General features: G+C 48.3%; 1 protein-coding gene across 3 annotated transcripts in view; it reads left to right on the forward strand.

Annotated features, from left to right (window-relative positions):
• Window positions 1-23,349, forward strand: part of NSF (N-ethylmaleimide sensitive factor, vesicle fusing ATPase) — a 162,543-nt gene that overhangs the window by 34,107 nt on the left and 105,087 nt on the right. For all 3 annotated transcript variants that reach the window (XM_075911369.2, XM_075911370.2, XM_025181455.3), the window contains exons 3-6: window positions 389-488; window positions 5,387-5,426; window positions 12,317-12,483; window positions 13,482-13,589. In XM_075911369.2, the coding sequence (XP_075767484.1) occupies window positions 389-488; window positions 5,387-5,426; window positions 12,317-12,483; window positions 13,482-13,589 (415 nt within the window). The remainder of the gene's footprint in view (window positions 1-388; window positions 489-5,386; window positions 5,427-12,316; window positions 12,484-13,481; window positions 13,590-23,349) is intronic.

The raw sequence follows: 23,349 nt of genomic DNA on the forward strand, positions 1-23,349 counted from the left end.
CTAGCCCCCTGGAAGAAGCCTGCCAAGGCTTAAATGGGTCACAAAATGTGGCCACCCCATTGTAGATAGTTGTAATAAACCATATGTCCAGTGTATCTATTCAGTCCACAATTTTTAGTGTCTAGCAGAGTGATGAATTTAAGCACCCTGGCTTGTCTTTTGAAAAGTGTTGTGCAGGTTTCCTTTCTTTATCCTCTCAGTGGCTTCCTACCCATCTGGAGCCTGATTGAAGTCAGTGGCCTCAGTGTGGATCTGCACAGGCACACTCCTGCTTACATTTTAGTGCAGGGCAGGGATTTGAGTGTTTCTATCACAGTAGCTGAATGAAATCTAAGATTTGATTTATCATACCTCTGTTATAAAAATAAAACGCTGTTTTCTTGTCTAGGCATGTAGTTGTGAGGACTTCTCCAAACCACAGATACATTTTCACGTTGAGAACACATTCATCGGTTGTTCCAGGCAGTATCGCGTTCAGCCTACCACAGGTATTGTGAGCTTTTGCTTTTCTACTAGGAAGTAGGTGAAATGCCTTTTAAACATAACAAAGCATTTGTATCATGTCAGCTTTTTAAAGTTAAGAATTTCAATGGGAAAATGCCCCTGTGGATAAATAGAAGCAGTGTGAAATAATGCTACAGATTTGGGCTTTTGCAGTCATAATTTCAGAGAGACTTTTCTGATAGACTGTACACATTTTCTGTAAAATGAGGTGACACACATTTTTGGGGAAAAAGTGGGAAAATTATTTTTCGTAATTTGAATGTGTTGAATCTGAAAAATGTTCACCAAGCTGAATGTTGAATATTTCACCACCTAAATTGAAATTTAAAATGTGTAAGATTTGAAATATTAGTATTTTTTCTATTTTTATTCCACAGAGTTACTCTGAATCCTGCATGTTGTTAGACAAATATAATTTAACAATTCCTCCGTGTACCCATACACTCTTTGCATTTACATGTTTCCATATACAGGCAGTCCCCGACTTACGCGGATCCGACTTACGAACGGGGCTTTCTCGCCCCGGAGGTCGAGGTAGCGGATTGCTACCTGCGAGCTCCGGGGCGAGAGAGCCCCGTTCGTAAGCTGCTCCGGTGTCCCTGGTCTGCTGGAGACTGTCTCCAGCAGACCAGAGGCACCGGGTGGGTTCCTGGGCTTCTGAGGCTTTGCCAGAGCAAAGCCTCAGAAGCGCGGGAACCGCTGCTGCTGCTGCTTGGGTCCTGGTGCCTGTGGTCTGCTGGGGACGGTCCCCAGCAGACCACAGGCACCGGGACTGAAGCCGCAGCCGCGGGGGGGAGGGGTCCCGCGCCTCTGAGACTTTGCCAGAGCAAAGCCTCAGAGGCGCAGCACACTGCTGCTCTGCTCCCCGTGTCCCTGGTCTGCTGGGGGGGGGTACCCCCCCCCCAGCAGACCAGTCTTTTGTTTTGGACCCTGGAGCAGAGCAGCTGGGGCGCTGCGGATTGGTCCTGCAGCACCCGCTCTGGGCACTATTGGAGCAACCCAGCAGCACCCCAGCTGCTCTGCCCCAGGCGTCCCCAAGTAAGCCGCTGCTGAAACTGACCAGCGCTGACTGCAGGAAGCCCGAGGCAGAGTTGCTCTGCCCCAGGCTTCCTGGAATCAGCGCTCATCAGTTTCAGCAGCAGCTGACTTGGGGAAGCTTGGGGTTCTTAAGTTGAATCTGTATGTAAGTCAGAACTGGCGGTCAGTTTCAGCAGCGGCTGAATCTGGACCAGTTCCGACTTACATACAGATTCAACTTAAGAACAAACCTACAGTCCCTATCTTGTACGTAACTGGGGACTGCCTGTACTGTCAAGGCATGCCACTAGGCTATCTCTGCAGCTACAGGTTGTGGTGTGTGCTCTTCGATACTTCCACAAGTAGCAATATCTGTACAGCTGTCTGGATTGCACTGGTGGCATTAGCTTAGGTATCACTTCTCTGTTTGGTCCCACATGTGCTCTGGTGAGGGAAATGCTGGATTGTTGCCTACACTCCATAACTTGAAAGCAAGCTCTTTGAAGGCCATACATCACTTGTTGGAGGCAGTGCCTCTCGTGTGGATACTTGGAGAACAATGTTACTTGTGCCTTCTCACAGCCCTCCTCATCAGGTACATTGTGCATGTTGCAGATGAACTTTTCTGCTGAAATGATCATTCTGTAGCTCATCCTGCCCCTATTTTCCCCTCAGCACCATCTCTGCTGAGGGGACATTGAAGGCAGGGTGGATAGTAGGGACCGGGTGCGAGCTGGGGATAAGCTGATTCCTGGCTCGAGCCCAGTCCCAGACACTGCACCTCTGCTTTTTAAATGTAGTAAGAGCCTGTTGACTCTTAATACGTTTAAAAGGGTAAAGAGTGGCGGGGGGAGGGGGATTCAGCATGAGCCAGGACAGCTGATGCCCGTCTTGTGCCAGGTCCCCCTGCTACTCACCAGCCTTTTTAAATGTATTAAGAGCTGACAGGCTCTTAATACATTTAAAAGGCAGAGCTGCAGTGGGGTTCGATCCCAGACTGGGGAGCTAACTCCACTGTGGCTCACCTGCTTATTGACTAATTGACTAGTCAATGGAAAATCCATTGACTACTCGATTAGTTGACGTGGCCAGGGTACAAGACCTGCTGAGCTCACAGTGGGTCCAGGAGAGTGTGCTTGAGCCCAGGCTGCACAGAGCAAAGCTGTGCAGCAGGCAAGTGGGTTAGGAAGGCTGGGCGCGGGGCCCAGAGGCAGGTGGACACTGCTCTAGGGGGCATGTGGGGATGGAGCTGCTGCCCTCCCGCCCCATTTCACAGAGTAGTCATGTGGTCAGGGTTCCTGGGGATCCAGAGTGACGTGATGATGTCCTGCAGGATATTTTGTGTTTGTGTGTATATCGATATCGATATCGAGACAGACAGACTCTCCCATCTTGTATCTCTAATATCCTGGGAGTGACATGGCTATAGCAGCACTGCATACAGCAATGAAAAAGATTGAATAACTATTAAACATCGTCCTTACTGCAAATCCAACAAAATTCAAGTGCGCATCATCACATGACCAGAGATCACGCCCTTCATTTTCTGATAGCTCAGTGTTCCAAATTAGGAACCATATTTAGTGTGTTTTCTTTCCTATTTTTTAACTTAGCTCTTTTTTGTTTCTTCTCTAATTACCTTAAAATTCAAAATTCAACTTGGTAACCATCATCTTCAGATTAAGCACATTCAAATTATGAAAGGAAACATTTGCTAACTTTTTTTCAGAAATGCATTCTATGGCATTAGAATCAGCTTTTTTGAGGATTTTGCCTACTCTGAGAGAGGTGCCATGACCCTCCTGTTGGCTCTTGACTACTTCGTCCTTTTAAAAAGAGATTATAATAGAATGTGTCGACATTTTAAATAGTTGCTTATTACTGTCCTCTGTCATATAATCTAAAGGTGAGAGCAAGAAAAGATCTATTAAATCATGCAGTACTTCTGGTTCATCTCCTATTTGCTATAGTACGTTAGCCTCAGTTGTCATAGTTTTTATGCCTACATATATATTTAATTTCCCAGTTTAGCCACACTAAGGAAAAAGCTAATATATGCTTGTCCATGTAAGTGGGTATGTGGAATTTTGTAAGGGTGTCCTTTGTTCCATTATGATGTAATTGGGAGGGTGACAGGATCAGATCAGAAGGCTAAAAGTAGTGGAGGGAAGATACATTAGCCTCAGACTGAGGAGATCTCTGTTCCCAGAGTAACAGGAAGGGGCTGGTTTAGAACCAGCAGAGGCAATCAGGGCAGTGGAACACCTGGGTCTAATTGACCAGATCTGCAGAGTCAGGCCAGCCTGGGCTGATTAGGACACCTGGGGTTAATTAAGGAAAACCATTTGAGACTGGCTATAAAAGGATCTTGCCTTCAGTTGGTGGTGGGCATGTTTAGCTGAGAGGATGGAGAAAAGCACCGCTGGGAGTAGGAGGAAAAGAGACAACAAGTGGACACTAGGACAAAGAACCGGAGAGAAGGAAGGTGTGGAGAAGTAGCCCAGGAGTCTTGGTGCTGTCTTATAGCAGATGTTGGGGACTTACATGAGCAGCTACTATTACAGGGCCGTGGGTTGGAACCCGGAGTAGAGGGTGGGCCATGATTGGTCTGGGGGTGGGGGAGCGCATGAAGTCTTTGCCCCCCCCCATTCCTTCTTGGCACCCATGCCTCTGGCAGTGGGAGGAGACTACGTGCGCTCCCCCTTCTATCCCCAGGCAATCTATTTGTATCAAATACATGATTAGTGATAAGGGGCCCCACTGGGGTTCTGGAGTTGAAATGTAGTAGGAGCTGGGCGTGCAGGCAGCCCGACTCTTGCTGCATTTAAAAGGCAGAGCTGCAATGGGGGTAGGTCTGAGACCTGGGACGCTGCACCTCTGCCTCGCCTACCGCCTCTGCACCGTGGAGATAGTGCTGGGAGGAGCCGGCTTTTACTGCCTCTGATATAGAGGCAGCAAGAGGGAGGGGGAAATGCGAATAGTCAACTCGACTATCCCATAAGCCTAGTCTTATCATGCAGTCAAGTAATCAACTATTCTTTTACATGCCTAGTCTAGAGATTATTTAATTCAATAGCACTAATTTCTAAGAAAATAGCAACTGTCAAAACTATACTGTGCTTTGCTTGGAACTAGGGATGTGAAGGTTTAACTGGTTAACTTCCAAGCATCACCCTAAACAGGTAATGCTTTCTGGTTATGGTTAACAGGTGGGTTAGGGGTAGGGCTGCAGTGCAGCCCCAGCCTACAGCAGGCCCTGGCTATTTTATAGCATCTAATTCATTTGCTGAAAGATCTCAAAAGAACATTAGCTATAATACAAATGTTACAAATATTTTCCCCAGTGACAGTTTTCACACAATCACCGGTTTAAAATTAGCATAAAGTACAGAATATGTTTTTCTGTCCATCTGAGATAATCTCCCCTTTAACATTAATGCAGTTCATGTGCTTGAGCAATGGACTGAGCTGTAAGGCAGGAAAAGTAGTGTACATGGTTTCTTTCATCAGGATTATGCTGGAGTCATGAGCTCACTTTTTTTTAAGAAGACATTTCTGTCTTGAGCTCTTGTAACTGTTCTCTGGGGGATTGAACATGGATGGTTTTACAGAACCAGTTACAGTGCACTCAAAGACATCAAATGGGAAACTGATGATGTTCTGTAAGGATTTTGTCATTGTTGCTTTTATGGTACTTGTTAGGCATTTTGCTAGGTTTTATTCTGTCTGTTTTGCTGTTCAAATAGTGCATCCTTTGCTTTCAAAAGCTCACAGTGACGAAGGAGGCTCTCCTGTGAAATTGTTTTTGTAATTCTCATGAAAGAAAGGTTGTCCTTTTGCAACTACTTGTTTGTGTTTTTTACAGAGAAAATGGGCAGGACTCTCCATTGGACAAGACATAGATGGTAGGTCAAGCACTCAACGGGAACTTACGCTGATTCTTTATATGGTTTACAGACCAAAGGTGAACTGAGCAGGGGCATGCCAGATCTTCTGCCTAGAGTCTTACCTGTAGTTATGTGGTACTTTAACCAATTACTCATTCCATGGTGAGGTTTTTCACCTACTGAGAGTTCAGGCCTCAAGACTGACTACAGTCCAGAGGTTATCAGTGTTAGCCCAAAAATATTCTCAGTGGAGACCACACAGGGTTGCACTAGTATGGGTTTATTGTTGGAGGAATTAGCTCTCCACTATTTGGTTTAACCTTGTAGTCCGAAGAAGATAGAGCTGCCACTAAAGATATAAACTAAAGAAGGTACAGAGCTGTGTGTGTGTGTCTCACACACACAAACAAGCGCACACACCCCTCCATTCATTCACTCATTCACACACATTTCATTCCTGTCCTCAGGCACTCACACACTTACACAGGCATATGGATTGCAGAAGGAGCCAAGGTATGTAGATCCTGGAGGTTCTGTCTGCTCATTGTGGCTGGGGAAGCTGGTCAGGAGGGGAGACACTGGCTGTAGAGGGGAGTTTCTCAGGAGCAGGGAAAGAGAAAGAGGAGTCTCACATGTGCTCCCACTCCCTATATAGCAGGGTTTCCCAGCCTATGGGTAGAGACCCAAATATGGGTCGCCATTACATTTCAAAATGGTCACCAGGTATCTCCCCAGGTGGCTCTTAAGGAGACATTCCCACATTTTTTGAATTGCCCTGGGTCACCAAGTCTTCCTGAACTGTCAAAATGGTCCCCATCTGGAAAAGGTTGGGAACTGCTGTTATATAGTTTCTGAATGGCTCCTGTGACTCATTCACCTCGTCATCAGGGACTTCCCTTTATCCAGCAAAGCAGCAGTCTGTGATGACTCATCACCATGTGCTCCAGTCTTAGCCTTGCAACTTCTCTCTCTTTCACTCACTCAGGGGAGAATGCAGTTTAGAGCAAGTCACAAAGTGGCTGAGTTACAAAGGTTACAAAGTTGCAGCTTACAGTAAGTTTCTGAAAGTTACAGCCTCAGGCTGCTAGCTGAGCTCTTTGTAAGCCTAGGGGGCTGCTTTGCCTTTCCTGCTGGCAGGAGTTCCCAGGCTCCAGCAAGGCTGAGTGAGCAAGTTCTCTCTCCCAGCCTTGCCCCTTGCATGACCAGGAAGACCTACCTAATCAATAGGGGGGGGGCAAAGAATATAGCCCTATTAACCTAATGGTTAATCCGTCCCCGTTTTCAGTCCTGTAGTGGGATCCATTATTTCAGCTTCTAAACACTTCTATGAAGACACCATTGTCTTCAGTGGGAATCTTTTTATATATAAAAGTTAGCAGATCTCAGTACAAGAATTGGGTTTTAAGTTGATGCAAGCAATTAGGTTTTGGTCTGGGAGTTCAGGTGGACAGTGGAGGCAAACAGGAAGGCCTTCCAGGGTGTACCACTCAGTAAGTTTTTTTGGGGGAGGGGGGAGTGGCATGCTGCAGGTAGAGGAAGCAAAGACAGGTTAATTTAATTTTAAATTGAGTAAGTAACAGGGGGAAAAGTCCTATCTTTTCCAGTTTCCCCCCACTCCCAGGAGAAACAGATCTGAATTTGATGTTTAAAGTTCCATTCAATCTTTTGCCCATAATAATATGGGTTAAATCTTTAATTGGCAACTCTTAACTGCTTACTCCATCCTTTCCATTGAATAGGGTGAAAAATTGTGTGACTCACAAAGAAGCAAGGTGGGAGCAGATGATTGATTCCCTTTCTCATCTCAATATAATGCATTGGCTTTTAAAAAGCAACATTGTTATGGATAACTGGATAAGTGACAGTATTGTAGTCTCCCAGCTGGCTAGAATTCAGCTAGTAGATCATAGAGAACAGCAGGTGTTCTGCACCTTTAAGATGGGTTAGAAATGAGCATCTTATGTGACATGCATCGGAGAGAATGATTCAGTCAATGTTAATCTTCTGACATGACATAAATAACATTGTAGTAGCTAAACACTGTCATACATTTAATGACTTTGTGGTTACATTAAATGTAGAAATCTGTTCTGCTTCAAGATTGATTAGACCAGTGTGTTTGGTCAACACATATCTAGATTGATGGGTAGCTGGCTCTTATTCATTGATAAATACAAAAAAATAATTTTCAGCCAGTTAAAAATAATTTGTTTGTAAAAAATACGTTGGGGCAAGTTTGTCCCTGGAGTAGCTCTGTTTGAATCAGTGGCATTGTTGTTAGGATCATCTGTAAACTGGAGTTGGGTTAACAGAACCATGCAGTCTGCACTGTAAATCAGTGATTGTCCAGTATTTTCATTCTTGGAGCTTCTCAGTCCAACCCTGATGCAACGTCTCCTTTCCTAATGTTCAACTTCTCTAATTTGGAATGGTGATTTTCAGAGAACTTTTAAAAATGAGGGATGGAAAACTAACCTTGCTCAAAAATGGAAATGGAAGATGAGCTAAATGACATTTGTTTTCATGAAAAATGTAGTAGTGATTGGACATCTAACATAACAAATAGATGGCAAAGAGAGGACAAGCAAGCAGAGGGAGTTTGCCTGGGGAGCATTTCAACAGAGTTTTTTGGCCTTTCAGGCTTCTGTGAGCAGTAAATAAAACATCTGAAGAGGCTCTTAGAAAGGAAGACATCATGGATAGTCATGGATAGAGTGATCACCTGTTGTGATCTCCAAAAGGGTGTGCCGTGTTTGTCTTTCAGAGGACAGAAGTGACTTTGTATGAAGTGCAAGCTAGTTTCCATATGGGAAGAGAAGGTTAAAGGATACAGATGCCAAGTATCAACCTTGCATTGTATTAGAGCAAATAAATACTTTCTGGATAGAATTCTGCAGACACAGATTGCTGAAGAATCAGAGAGGGGAGTGCAGAGTGGGGAAGAAAATTGGCAGCATGTGACCTCCGGAAGAAGCTCATGTACTGCAGGTAGAGGTCAGAAACCATTTTCAGGTTTCCTGCACAGGCACGAGGGCAGAAAATGGTTTGGAAGAATTATCTGAGGGAAAGAATCAGAAGGGGACCCCATCAACCAAAAGGCCTGGAATGCATAGTCCTGGAGATGAGAGTTCCACAACCACCACCACTCAATGGAAGGAGAGGGATGGTGACGGTTGGGGACTCCCTCCTAAGGGGGAAGGAGTTATCCATCTGCTGTCCATACTGAGAAACTTGAAGTGTTCTGCTTGCTTGGAGCAATAACTCAGGATGGGATTGAGTGTCTGCCAAGATCGAGCCATCAGACTGCTACCCCACCCTACCCCTTGAATGGGCACCAGTGATACTGCCAAGAATGACCTTAAGGGGTCACTGAAGACTACGTGGCTCTGGGAAGAAGGATAAAGGAGTTTGAAACTTAAGTTATGTTCTCTTCCATCCTCCTAGGTAGGGACCATCAAACTGAGGAGATAAATGCATGGTTGAAAAGGATGTTGGAGGGAGGGTTTTGGATTGTGGCCATGGGATGTTGTTCGAGGAAGGAGGATTTGGTAGGAAGAGATAGGATCAACCTAGTGAAGAGAGGGTAGAGCATCTTAACAGGCATATCAAAGACTTGGTTGGGGTAACTCATGTGGCTGGAGCAGTCATGGAAGGATCTAAACCTTTCAGGAAGGACGGTGGGGGCGGGGAAAGGTGGAGAAGTTGCACCGTATGTAAGAGCAGTGTGATTGCTCAGAGTTCTAATATGAAACTAGAGAAAAATCTGAGTAGAGGCTACAAGAATGATGTCGTGGTGGGCATCTGCTGCAGGCCTCCAGACCTGGAGGACGAGGTAGATGAGGCTTTCTTTCTAACCCAGGTTTCCAGGTCACAGGCCCTGGTTCTCATATGGGACATCAGTCACCCTGACATCTGCTGGGAGAACAATATAGCAGCTCACAGACAATCCAGTAAGTGTAGGAAAATGTTGGGGACAGATTCCTGGAGGAAGTGCTGGAGGAACCAACTTGGGATCATATTCCTCTTGAGTCTGCTGCTCACAAACAGGGAAGAATTGGTTGGGGAAGTAGAAGTAGGTGGCAACCTGGGCAGCAGCAACCAAGAGATGGTTGAGTTCAGGATCCTGACAAAAGGAAGAAAAGACCTGTAGAATATGAATATGGATTTCAGAAAAGCAGACTTTGCCTCCCTCAGGGAACTGATAGGCAGGATTCTCTGGGAGACTAATATGAAGGGGAAATGAATCCAGGAGAGTGTGGCTGTATTTTCAAGAAGCCGAATTGAGGACATAGAAACAAACCCTTCCCAGTGTGCAGAAAGAATAATCAATATGGCAGGCAACTAGCTTGGCTTAACAGAGAAATCTTTGGTGACCTTAAACACAAAAAGGAAGCTCACAAGAAGTGGAAACTTGGACAGTTGACTAGGGAGGAGCATAAAAATATTGCTTGAGCATGGAGGCGTGTAATCAGGAAAGCCAAAGTGCATTTGGAGCTGCAACTAGCAAGGGATGTGAAGGGTAACAAAAAGGGGTTTTTTACAGGTATGTTAGCACAAAAAGGAGGTCAGAAAATGTGGGACCCTTATTGAATGAAGAATGCAACCCAGTAGCAGATGCTGTGGAAAAATGCTGAAGTACTCAAGGCTGTTTTTGCATCAGTCTTCACAAACAAGGTCAGTTCCCACACTGCTGCACTCGGCTATGTGTGGGGGAGATGGATTCACGAAGGGCAAGTCATGCCTGACCAACCTGATTAGCTTCTATGGCAAGGTAACTGGCTCTGTGGACATGGGGAAGTCAGTGGATGGGATATACTTTGACTTTAGTAAAGCTTTTGGTACAGTCTCCCACGATATGCTTGCCAGCAAGTTAAGGAAGTATGGATTGGATAAATGGACTGGAAAGTGTATAGAAAGCTGGCTAGATTGTCAGGCCCAAAGGGTAGTGGTCAATGGCTTGATGTCAGGTTGGCGGTCGGTTTCAAGCAGAGGGCCCCAAGGATCAGTTCTAGGGCCGGTGTTGTTCAAAATGTTTGTTTATTAATGAGCTGCATGAGGGGATGGATTGCACCCTCGGCAGGTTTGCGGAATGACACTAAGCTAGGGGGAGAGGTAGATATGTTGGAGGTAGATACATTTATATCTTAACTGACTGCTTCTTGGAGCTGCTGGTTCTGAAACCCACAAGGGGAGAGGCTGTTCTTGGTTTAGTCCTAGGTGGAGCGCAGGATCTGGTTCAAGAGGTAAATAGAACCAGAAATAGTGATCATAATGTAGTAAAATTTAACATCCCTGTGGTAGGAAAAACCCCTCAGCAGCCCAACACTGTAGCATTTAATTTCAGAAAGGGGAACTACACCAAAAATAAGGAAGTTAAACAGAAATTAAAAGATACAGTGAAAAAAGTGAAATCTCTGAAAGCTGCGTGGAAACTTTTCAAAGACACCAGAATAGAGGCCCAACTTAAATGTACACCCCAATCAAAAAACAGTAAGAGAACCAAAAAAGTGCCACCGTGGCTTAACAACCAAGTAAAAGAAGCAGTGAGAGATAAAAAGATACCTTTTAAAAAGTGGAAGTCAAATCCTAGTGCGGAAAATAGAAAGGAGCCTACGCTTTGTCAAATTAAGTGAAAAAATATAAGAAGAAAAGCCAAAAAGGAGTTTGAAGAACAGCTAGCCAAAAGCTCAAATAGTAATACCAGAATGTTTAAGTACATCAGAAGCAGCTGTTGGCAGATAGGTGGGGAGCAGAGGAGCCTAATAATCACCTGGCTAAAAAAGTCACCTGGCTAAAGAGAGGACTTGTCCTGGGTGGATGTGGCTGCTTGTTGCATACTGCCTGCTGCAGAGAGGAGCTATATGTCTGCAGTAAGCTGGGGGACAGTGGGAGATGTTTGGGGAGGAGGAGCCCAGAAGAATTCTCTAATAAAGGTGTTTGTAAGGCACTGTCAGAACCCAAGTATTGGTACTGAAAATCAGGTATGGAATAGATAGATATCCTGGAACCATTGGTTGTAATCTAGACAAGGTCATTTCACTTCCTTGTATCGCTTTGCTATAGGTAACAGATTCCCTGCAATTTGCTGGGTGTATCTGCGTTTGTGCATGGGAAGGGTCTCTTGATAATTATCTCCAGCACAGTTGCCAGCACTGTTATTCCAGGAGGTGTTGGGAGAAGGGGAAGGACGAGGAGTGTGCTCTTAGGCTCTGTGAGCTCTAGTCTGAAACTCATTTCTCCCCTTGGAACCAGGTAGCCAGGTGTGTCCCTTGTGGTTGGCAGTTCCGCCCTCTGTGAAAAGAGGATGACTATGTGGAATGACCTCCTTCAAACCCCATGGTGAAAAGGCATGATCCGAGTACGTTGTACTACAGCGCTAGAGATGGTTTTTGTGGATTTAATTCAAACCTTTTCACGGGTGTGTCCCCCACGTTTTATGCATTTTCTGCTACTTGTGTGAATATTTAAATACCATTCCGAAAGCACAGGAAGTTTGTTAATGTAATCCCACCATGCAATCACAAATGATTCTTCAATATTAAAAGTGTATTTTAAGCTTTAGGAAGCAGTGAAATGGGATTCTTCATTACATACAGTAGAGTTTTTTCTGATTCCAAGTTCGAGATATACTGTAGTGAGTGTTCCCTCTAAGCTGCATGGCAACACAGCTTCACAGTTGCTTCATCAGCCTCACCCAGTCAGTCAGCTCTGTGCATGGAGCGTCTGACTGGGCAGGGCTGATGAATTACCTCTGAAGCTGTGCTGCTGCGCAACTTTGTGGGAACACAGACTATAATGCTTTTCAGTGTAAAGGTCAATTTGCTCTGGTGTTTTACAGCATGTTAAGTGCACTGTGAAGGTTATACTGGGATTTCACCACATTGAAATATGTGGGTTTTTTCCCCCAGTTTCCCCATACACTTTTGACAAGACCAAGCAGTGCATCGGCACTATGACCATCGAGATAGACTTTTTGCAGAAGAAGAGCGTTGATGCCAACCCGTATGACACAGACAAGATGGCAGCTGAATTCATCCAGCAGTTCAACAACCTGGCTTTCTCAGTAGGACAACAGGTGAGAGCATTCATTGGTGTAGTATCCAATACTTCCATCGAACTCTAGCGCTTGAGATGACAGATAGGTAGGTCCTGTGTTATGAAATATTAAGCAGTGTTTAATCAAACTATTGGTATTGCTCAGCATTTCCCTTACTTTGATTAGAAGGTGTGTCTGCCTGTCAAACGGTCCATAACAAGAAGTGCTTCATTGTCTGTAGAGACAACCGAAGTAAAGTGATACAAAGCCTGCCTTCCCCATAGAGAAAATCAAAACCTTGTGACATTTGGGTTCTGGTGCTAACTTGACCATAGATTTTGGGTCAGATTCAGACTTGATGTAACTCTTGTATGACTGTGGGAAAGTCTCTTTGTGCCTCAGTTTCACAGCAATAAAAATGGGAACATTTGCAGGTCTTGAGACTTAATCTGTTGCATTTAAAGCACTTTGAGATCCTAAGGTGTAAGGTGCCATAGAGTTAAAAACATTTATAATTTTAAGATACCAGTTTAAATGTTCTAAGTGTTTGACCAAAGATCAGTTCTGTCCCTCAGGAAAGAATGGCTTTTAGGAATCCTTGTTGTGTGTGAAGTATTATCATTGTGCTTGGCACCATACAGAAGAGGGGACAGCGGATCACAGCCTCAGAGCACTTCTGTAATAAACTAATCTGCCGATGAGGTGTTTCAAAACTATCTGCTCCTCACAATACAGGTTAATGGTTTTCTGACCCCCGATGCTTCATATGTGATGTTTTATTAGACACAAAGCTGTTGGCTAGATTTAAATTTGTCCATCTTTGAAGAATTTAATTGGAGAAAGTGAAATGCTTTGTGCTGTGGACCAGGATTTTAATTTTCTTGATTAGTTATGACAGAAGTGGGCTAATGCTTTTTCAACTAAGATTTTGTCCTCCCTTAAATCCTGTTCCTGTCCCTCCTAACCTATCTCATCGAAGTCCTAGTGTCTTTTTAACAAGTTGAATCAATTGTTTTCTTCTTTCCCTCCGTTCACAGCTTGTGTTCAGTTTCAATGATAAACTTTTTGGCCTCTTGGTGAAGGATATTGAAGCAATGGATCCCAGCATTCTCAAAGGGGAGCCTGGCACAAGCAAGAAACAAAAGGTAGGGAAGATGGAATTCATGCTAGAAACTAAGCCCAAAGCAAAATGAATCTAATTCGCTTCTTATGCTCATCAGCTTTACTGACATGCTTGGAAAGGAAATGCACAATTAATCATAGAAGACTAGGTTTAGAAGAGATGTTAGGACTCATGGCCCGAGGGCCGTCTGTGGTCTGAGCAGTGCTACAATCCGGCTTGCACATGGCTGCTGACCCGTGAGTCCCTCTGTTCCTGAAGAGCATTCATACCCTTCCCCCAAGCCCAGCCCATGCTCCACCCATACTCTGCCTCTTCCCACCCCTGCTCTGCCCTCTCCCTACATCATATCACTTCCATCAAGCCCCTCCCCTGAGGAATGCAGCCTTGGGGAATTATTGGGGGGCCTGGCATGGGGCGGCAGCATGGTTGGGCTCCCGTGCACTCGCTGAGGTGGGGGGAGCTGCCTCAAGCAGAGTGACACAGCAGCCTCTGTTCCACTGCCACCTTCCAGGCCAGTCCATGCTGGGGCGCTCTGCTTTGTGCTGCTGTGACGAAGCATAGTGACTGTGCTAACCTGATTATGGGGGACCATCCCGTCCACAGTACAGTTGGAGCAGCTGTCACAGGACCCCCCCGAAGGAACGGCTCTGCACACACTTCCCCCAGACTACAGGGACGTGCCATCAGTGACCAGATGCTGCTCTAGCCCTGCTGCACTACTGGTGGTGGCATACGGGGGGATTTCAATTTACAAGGCAAGGAAAGGAGATGTGTGTGTCGTGGGGAATGTGCCGAGACTCCTGCCCTCCTCCCTGGAACCCTGTCAGAAGGGATTCCCGCTGGCCCACTGGTTGGATTTGAGGACTGGCATTGGCCCTAAAGTAAATTGAATTTGAGACCCCTGCTTCAGGAAGTCATCTAGTCCGACTCCGTACTCAAAGCAGGGCCAACTCCAGCTAAATCATCCCAGCCAGGCCTTTGTTGTCAGGTTCCCAAACAACTTAACTCTTGTTTGTAGTGATGCCAGGAGGGGAAAAAAGAAACATTCTTCTCATGCATATATTATGCTTGGGGGGATTTCTGTGCCACTGCACATGTGCAGATTTCTTGGCTTCCCTCACAGAAAAATGACATTGAATGGGAAAGCAAAGGGAAACCAAGAGCTGTTGCATTCCCTGCCCCAGCAGTGCAGGCATGCCATTCTATGTCCCTGGAGCAGCTGGAAGAGAGACAAATCGGGAGGGCGGGAGGGAGGGGGGCAGTAACTGGGGACATCCTGACCAGTGGCTGCTACTCTGCACAAGGCTCAGCTAGTCCTGGGAGGTGGTGCGTGATGGGAGGAGTTCTTCTTCGAGTGGTTGCTCATGTCCATTTGAATTAGGTGTGCGCACTGCGTGCACTGCGTCTTCCGGAGCATTTTCCCTAGTGGTACCCGTAGCGCCTGCAGGGCGCCCCCTGGAATGGCGCCACCATGGCGGGGCATAAGTACCCCTGCCAGCGCTGCCCCACCTCAGTTCCTTCTTACCGCCCGTGATGGTCGTTGGAGCGTGTCTCTCTCTTACATCAGTTAATGGTTCCCGTTTCTCTTAGCATTGTAGATAGTTCTAAATAGTTCAATTAATTAGATAGTTAATGTCTCTTTGTTTTTTCCTTCTCCCTCTTTGGGGGTGAGGAATGCTAGGGCCGCAAGGCTTTAAGGCGTGCACTGTCTGTGCAAATTTCATGCTCAAAGGAAACCCTCACGACAGTTGTCTGAAGTGTCTGGGTGAGGACCATCTAACAGACGCCTGTAAGATCTGCAAGTCTTTTAAGCCACGCACTAAAAGGGAGAGAGACTCTCGTCTAAAACGTCTCATGTAGGCGGCTTTACAGCTAGCACCAGCTGGGCACTCTGCGGTGCACAGTGCACTGGCATCCACGCGAGATGCTCCATCCCGAGGCCGGGCCTCGGTGTCGAGGGCCCGGCACCGCTCTCACGCTCTGGCACCGAAGAGGTCAAGAAGTCTCGTGCTAGGTCTCTGAGCCAGAAATCCAAGCCTACACCGCGATGCTGAGTCACCAGTGCACACGTCCTCATCCTCCATGGTGCGACGTAAGTAAGCGGGACGTCCGTCCAGTCCAGGGCAACTACCCTCGCATCGCAACTACCCTCGCATCGCAACTACCCTCGCATCGCCAGGGCAACTACCCTCGCATCGCCCTTCGGTTGAGGCGGAAGGGTCGAGGTCGCCTATGCTGGAGGCTGTGTTGACTTCTGGCTTTGCCTCCGCACCGGCATGACCAGATGGCTCCGGCCACTTTTGAAGCAGGACCGTCCCCTGTGGGACCAGTACCGCCTGCCTCCTCATTGGTGCCGGTCTCGACACAGGCCGCCAGGCTTCACCCGGCACCCGACTGGGCTCGATCTTCCTCGGTGCTGGGACCTCTCCCAGACCCTGTTTTGGCTGCACCGGTGCCATACCACTCTGGCCTTCTGGAAACATCTACGGCACCGTCGTCATCAACGCCGGTGCTGAGCAGCTTTCCAGGGGTGCTGTTCCAGTCGTCGGCACCAGGCCCTTCAGCATCAGCCTCTTCAGCACTGATAATGTTTTGGCACCGTCGTAGGCACCGGCATCGACCCTCTGGACCTTGTTGGTACCACCATTGACGGTGACATCGGCTTCTTCGGGGTTCGTCTCCCAAACGGTACCAGCTTCGGCAACGCAGCCATGCTCCGTGTTGGCACCGGGACCGGTGCTGCAACCGGTTTCACCCTGGGCACTGGGGCTTGTCCCTCCGGCACGAACTCCATTCCTGGCACCGGGACCGGTTTTCCCGGTGCCACAACCGACTCCACTCCTGGCACAGGGACCTGTTCTCCTGGTGCTGCAACAGGCACCGCTAACGGAACCGGCACCAGGACCGGTCTTCCCGGTGCCAGCACGCCCTCATTGGACGCACGCGGGCAAACCCGAGTCCATGGTTAGGCTTGCCCCTCCATCAGTGACAGGACATTCGTCTTCTGCGCCTTCCTGGCTGGAGTCTGATTACTCATTGGATTCTGATGCGGCATCGTTCAGGTCGGAGTCCTCGGAAGCTTCCTCGGCTCATAGATCCTGTTCCCGGCACCGATCGTTTGCGGGTGCAGCAGACTTGGCCGCCCCAACCGCAGTGGCCCTTCTGGACCCCGTGGGCTTAGCACCAGTGGCAGGAGCCTGTGCTCTCCTCTGTGGTGTCAGGAGCCTTGGGTCGCCGAACGCAACCATCGGCGTCGCTGTCGTGACCCTCTCCTTCCCCCCAGAGGTCGCTTACTTCGGATGCCGCGGCTGAGCTACAGGCCTCGGTACCAGAGTTGCTTCCACAAGCGGTACCGCCTGCCCAGCCGGCGCCTCAGCCGGTTCCTACGCTGGCCCCGGCACCAATCCAGGAGTCATCATCATCATCGTCTCCTGATGAAGCCTTGGCAGATCCTGCACCGGCGCTGCCTACTATGGATGCCCAAGCACATCAGGAGCTGCTTAGGCGTCTGGCCTGCAATCTGGGTGTCCCTGTGGAGCCAGTAGTGGAGAACACGGACCCCATGATTGACATCCTCTCTGACGATGCGCCCGCCCGTTTCACTTTGCCACTTAATAAGACCATGGCCAAAATTACCAATGCCCTGTGGCAGACACCGGCGACCCTGACCCCTACCTTAAAAGAAGTTGAGAGGCGCTACTACGTTCCCCAGTCGGTGCACGAACACCTGTATTCCCAACCTGTCCCGGGGTCCTTGGTCGTTCAGGCTGCAGCCCAAAGGGAGAAGCTTCCCCAGCCGGGGCCGTCCCCGAAAGCTAGGGAGCCCAAGCATCTTGACCTGATGGGCTGTAAGGTGTATGCCACCCGGGGGGTGCAACTCCCCATTGCTAATCAGCAAGCGATGCTGAGTCGTTATGCTTTTAATACCAGGCAGGCCGTGGATAAGTTTAAGGACAAGCTGCCTGCCGAGGCCCATCAGGAGTCTGCGGCCATGACCTCTGAGGGCAAAACCATCGTCCGCACGGCCCTCCTGTCGACTCTGCAGCCCGCACCATGGCGTCAGGTGTGGTTATGCGCTGTGGTGCCTGGCTGCAGGTGTCTGGAATATCTCCGGACGTCCAAACTACGATCCAAGACCTGCTGTTTGACAGGAAAGCCTTTTTTTCGGAGCACACGGACTCCAGGCTCCATACACTTAAGGACACGAGGTCTACCCTTCGGTCCTTGGGGATTCACACGCCGGCTCCTCAGTGTCATCAGCTGCCCTACAGACAGCAGGGGAGACTGCAGTCCCAGGTCCCCCGTGGGGAATACTGGAGATGCCGTATTCGTGCTCCCGGTAGGGATGCAGGGGTGGCTGCGGGCCCTTCATCCACAAGGGGTTGTCGACGTCGCCCGAGAGGGGACAACCCCCGTGGGGTTGGTCAGGGTCCCTCCCAGCAGCACAAGCATCAATTTTAACGGGCTGCTAGAGAGTCGCGCACCAGCCTCCCACCCTGGCCCCCCGTTTAGGGCCAGGTTATCCCGCTTTGCTCAGGCCTGGGCAGAAATCACAACCGACGCGTGGGTCCTAAGGATAATCAGGAGTGGCTATGCCATCCCTTTTCTGGGTTCACCCTCTTCCAAACCGCCCACTCCTTCCTTTTTCAGGGACACTTCTCAGGAAGGCACGCTCCGCCAGGAGGTATTGGCGCTCCTCCAAAAGGGAGCTGTGGAGAGGGTCCCTTTACATCTGGAGGACAAGGGGTTTTACTCCCGATATTCCATTGTCCTGAAACCCAAGGACAGGGTCCGTCCCATCTTAGATCTCAGGGACCTCAACAAGGCAGTTGTGAAATCCAAGTTCAGAATGGTAACCCTGGCCTCTGTCATTCCAGTTCTACAGTTAGGAGACTGATACGTAACTCTCGATCTCAAGGACGCTTACTTCCATGTCGCAATAAGACCCAGCCACAGAAGGTTTCTCTGTTTTTTATTTCCTGATGCTACTTTCAATTTATAGTGCTCTTATTTGGCCTTTCAACAGCACCAAGAGTCTTTACAAAATGCATGGCATTTGTAGCGGCATTCCTCCGCAAAAAAGGGGTACACGTGTTTCTGTACCTGGATGACTGGCTAATTCATGGTCGTTCCTATGAACAAGTGGAAGCCCACGTGTCCCTCACAAGGGCCCTCTTTGTAAGGCTGGGACTCATGCTAAATGAGGAAAAGTCATCGTTGACTCCCTCTCAGCACCTCGAATTCGTAGGTGCTCTCCTGGACACCAGGGTGGCGAGAATATTTCTCCCCAGAACCAGGTTCCTGTCCATAGTGGAGCTGGTCTCCGAATTAACTCGGTTCCCTATCACAACCGCTCGGGTCTGCTCAAGGTTGCTGGGTCACATGGTGGCGTGTACGTATGTGGTATGCCATGCTTGAATGAGGCTCAGGCCTCTGCAGACCTGGTTGGCAAAGGCATTCAACCAGTCCAGGGGTCTCTGGGACATGATTCTCACAGTGACTCCGGAGGTGATAGCCTCCTTACAATGGTGGACTCAGGAGGCGGTGGTGTTCAGTGGGGTCCCCTTCACCGTACCTTCCCCCCTCGCTCACTCTGGTCACAGATGCCTCAGACCTGGGTTGGGGAGCACACCCGGGGTGTCACAGGACCCAGGGTCTCTGGTCCCCTGCAGAGCAGGCTCTGCACATAAATGTCCGGGAGCTCAGGGCAGTCGAGAGCGTGCGAGACCTTCCTGTCGAAGCTCTCTCGCTGCTCTGTCCTGGTCTGCCTGGACAACATGGCAGCTGTCTTTTACTTCAACAGGCAGGGGGGAGCCCGGTTGCCTCGCCTCTGCCGCGAGGCCCTGTGCCTTTGGGACCTGTGCGTAGAGCACGACTAGAGTACCTGCCAGGGTGCAAAAATGTGCTGGCCAATGCTCTGAGCAGGTCCTTCGGAGCCCACGAGTGGTGTCTCAAGGACTCGGCTCTTCGTCAGATCTTCCACAGGTGGGGCTGTCCCCTACTAGACCTGTTTGCCTCGGCACGCAATACCAAGTGTCAGAGTTACTGCTCCCTGTTCGGGCTGGGGAAACACTCCAGGGGGATGCCATGATGGTGATGTGGCCGGCGGGCATCCTCTACGCTTTCCCTCCATTTCCCCTAATTCCCAGGGTTCTGACCAGGGTCAAGACCTTCAGCCCCCGGTAACCCCTCCGTGGCCCAGACAGTTCTGGTTCCCTATACTGGTGGACATGCGCAGCGAGGAGCCTATAACGCTCCCGCCAGCTTGGGACGGGGGAACCTTCGTTCACCCGAATCTCGGCTCTCTCCACCTGACGGCCTGGTTTATCTGGGGCTGACCCAACCAGAAGGGGAATGTTCCCAGGAGGTACAGATGGTGCTCCTAAGTAGTAGGAAACCGTCTACCAGGCGGTTGTACGCAGCCAAGTTGTGGTGGTTCTCATCTTGGGTGTCCAGAAGGGGAGTGCACCCGTCCCATCCATTCTGGACTACCTTTTTGAACTTAGGTCCTGTGGCCTCTCTACCTCTATCAAAGTCCATGTGGCATCTCTCTCCACCTTCCATGTTGGTTCGGCAGGAGTTTCTCCGTTTTCTGACCCTGTGGTTAAAAGGTTCCTGAAGGGTTTGGATAAGTTGTATCCCTCGGTTAGACCCCCTCTCCCCGCTTGGGACCTCAACCTCATGTTGTCTAGACTTGTGTTGCCCCCCCCTTTGAGCCGCTGGCCACGTGTTCTTTGAAGCACCTCTCTATGAAGGTTGCATTCATTGTAGCTATTATGTCGGCTCGCAGGGTCTCCGAGCTGAGGGCGTTAACTGTAAACCCGCCCTACCTAGTGGTTTCTGACAATAATGTGAGGCTCCGCCCTCACCCGGCCTTTCTCCCCAAGGTGGTGTCACCATTCCATTTGTCCCAAGAAATTGACCTCCTGGTTTTCTTTCCAAAGCCCAATCCTCCCCTAAGGAGCAAGTGCTCCATTCCCTGGACGCTAGACGTGCGCTAGCTTTTTATATTGATAGGACTAAACCCTTTCGCAAGTTCACACAATTGTTTATCGCTGTCGTTGACAGGATGAAAGGGCTCCCCGTATCGACCCAGAGGTTGTCCAACTGGGTCACAGGATGTATCAGGGAGTGTTATGCCTTGGCCGGGAAGGTCCCGCCCTGGGTTACAGCACATTCCACCAGGGCGCAGGTGTCCTCTGTAGCTTTTGGGGGCGCAGGTTCCAATCACTGAAATCTGCAGGGCGGCCACGTGGTCGTCACTCCATACCTTTACGGCACACTACGCGCTGGCACAGCAGGCCAGGGAGGACGCAGGGGTGGGCTCTGCAGTGCTCAGCTCTGTTTTGTAAATACGTTTATCTGTGTCGCATTGCACTTTCTACGGTTTTCTGTGTTCGCTTGGTTGAATAAATTTCTTTGGATTGTTCAACTTTCATGGACTTCTCTTTCTGAGTGCTCTGACCCCTCCTCCTTGAAGTGGGGTTGGCTTGGAAGTCACCTAATTCGAATGGACATGAGCAACCACTCGAAGAAGAAAAGAATGGTTACTTACCTGTAACTGTTGTTGTTTGAGATGTGTTGCTCATGTCCATTTGACTCCCCCCTTACCTCCCCTTTGTCGGAGCATCCGGCAAGAAGAAACTGAGGTGGGGGCAGCGCTGGCAGGGGTACTTATGCCCCGCCATGGTGGTGCCACTTCAGGGGGTGCCCTGCTGGCGCTACAGGTACTGCTAGGGAAAACACTCCGGAAGACGTGGTGCACGTGGTGTGCACACCTAATTCGAATGGACATGAGCAACATATCTTGAAGAACAACAGTTACAGGTAAGTAACTAGTGATAGAAATGTAGCCGTGTTAGTCTGGGGTAGCTGAAGCAAAATGCAGGACAATGTAGCACTTTAAAAACTAACAAGATGGTTTATTAGATGATGAGCTTTCGTGGGCCAGACCCACTTCCTCAGATCAAATAGTGGAAGAAAGTAGTATATGGTTGTGACTACTTTCTTCCACTATTTGATCTGAGGAAGTGGGTCTGGCCCACGAAAACTCATCATCTAATAAACCATCTTGTTAGTCTTTAAAGTGCTACATTGTCCTGCATTTTGCTTCAGGTAAGTAACTGTTCTTTTCCGCTGCTTGGAGCAGTTGGGGTGGGGGGTGTCAGACTCCTCCCCAGAAACATCCTCAGCTATGCACCCCTCCCCACCATTTTCTGCCCCTGTTGCTCCTTAGCTGCAAAGGGATCACTGTAGATTCACCTCCACTACTAGTGCAAGCTGGAACATTCCTCTGCTGATACTGGTGGTATGATACATAGCACATGAGCTCACTTCCTCATCAGAGGAATGTCACGTACCAGATAAAACAAAAGGAAAAGCTATGTAGCACTTTAAAGACTAACATGATGGTTTAATAGGTGATGAGCTTTCGTGGGCCAGACCCACTTCCTCAGATCATATTCTGGAAGAGAATTGGCATGACCATATATACCAAAGGAATACAATGAAAAAAGTGAACACATTACCAGATAGGCACTCTCCCCCTTGGAGAGAGACCAACCTAGATAGATCATTTAGGAGGGACTTGGAACTGTTCTCTTATCAGATTTGACTACCAGAGGGACTAATGGCTTTAAGTCCCTGGGAGGACATCCCCAGCCAGTCAGCCCATCAATTAGCCTTATTGTGAGCCCTGGAGAGCTGTATCCTAGGCATCCCGGAATCATGCAGAAATCACACCAGTCATTTTCCCTTAGCCAGTAATAATAGGCTCTGTCAGAGATAATTGAACCAGATCCAACTGTACTGACTGGTGGTCCCCTTACTTGGATGAGAATGAACACAGGCAACACCAGGATTTGGTACACAGGGTCACGATCAACCTCCAGATATCTCTTATGGGGTTCCATGACACACATCATAGGGGGAAAGCTGACTGGTGTGGAGGAGCACATGGATTGGACTGAGACATCTGTTAGGTAAGGTTCTGTTAATACAGGTGCTATTAATAGAAGTATTAGGGGAGGTTCTATTAATAGAGCTGTTCAGGAGGAGAGGATGGAAGAATGGGTCAGATCAGATGAGACACAATCAAATGAAAAAGAGTAACACATCAAGAAATGGCAGACAGATAAATAGTGACAAATTATTAAACTGCTTATGCACAAATGCTAGAAGTCTAAATAGTAAAATAGGTGAACTAGAGTGCCTAGTTTTAAAGGAGGATATTGATATAATAGGCATCATGGAAACTTGGTGGAATGAGGACAATCAATGGGACACAGTCATACCAGGTACAAACTATATCAGAAGGACAGAATAGGTCATGCTGGTGTGGGAGTGGCACTATATGTGAAAGAAAATGTAGAATCAAATGAAGTGAAAAATCTTAAATGAGCCAAAATGTTCCATAGACTCTCTTTGGATAGTAATTCCATGCTCCAATAATAAGAATATAGCAGTAGGGATATATCATCGACCACCTGATCAGGACAGTGATAGTGACTATGAAATGCTAAGGGAGATTAGAGAGGCTATCAAGTTTAAACATTCAATAATAGTGGGGGATTTCAACTATCCCCATATTGACTGGACACACGTCGCCTCAGGATGGGATGCAGAGATAAAATTTCTTGATGCCTTAAATGACTCCTTCTTGGAGCAGCTGGTCCTGGAACCCACAAGGGGCCGCAGGTTGGCCACGGCTGTCCTAGACTGAGGTGTCGTCAGAGGAGGTTTTGGAATAAATTGATAAACTTAACAGTAACAAGTCACTGGGA

This window comes from Pelodiscus sinensis, chromosome 29 (assembly GCF_052426305.1).
Source record: "Pelodiscus sinensis isolate ZL-2025 chromosome 29, ASM5242630v1, whole genome shotgun sequence".
Classification (NCBI taxonomy): Eukaryota; Metazoa; Chordata; order Testudines; family Trionychidae; genus Pelodiscus; species Pelodiscus sinensis.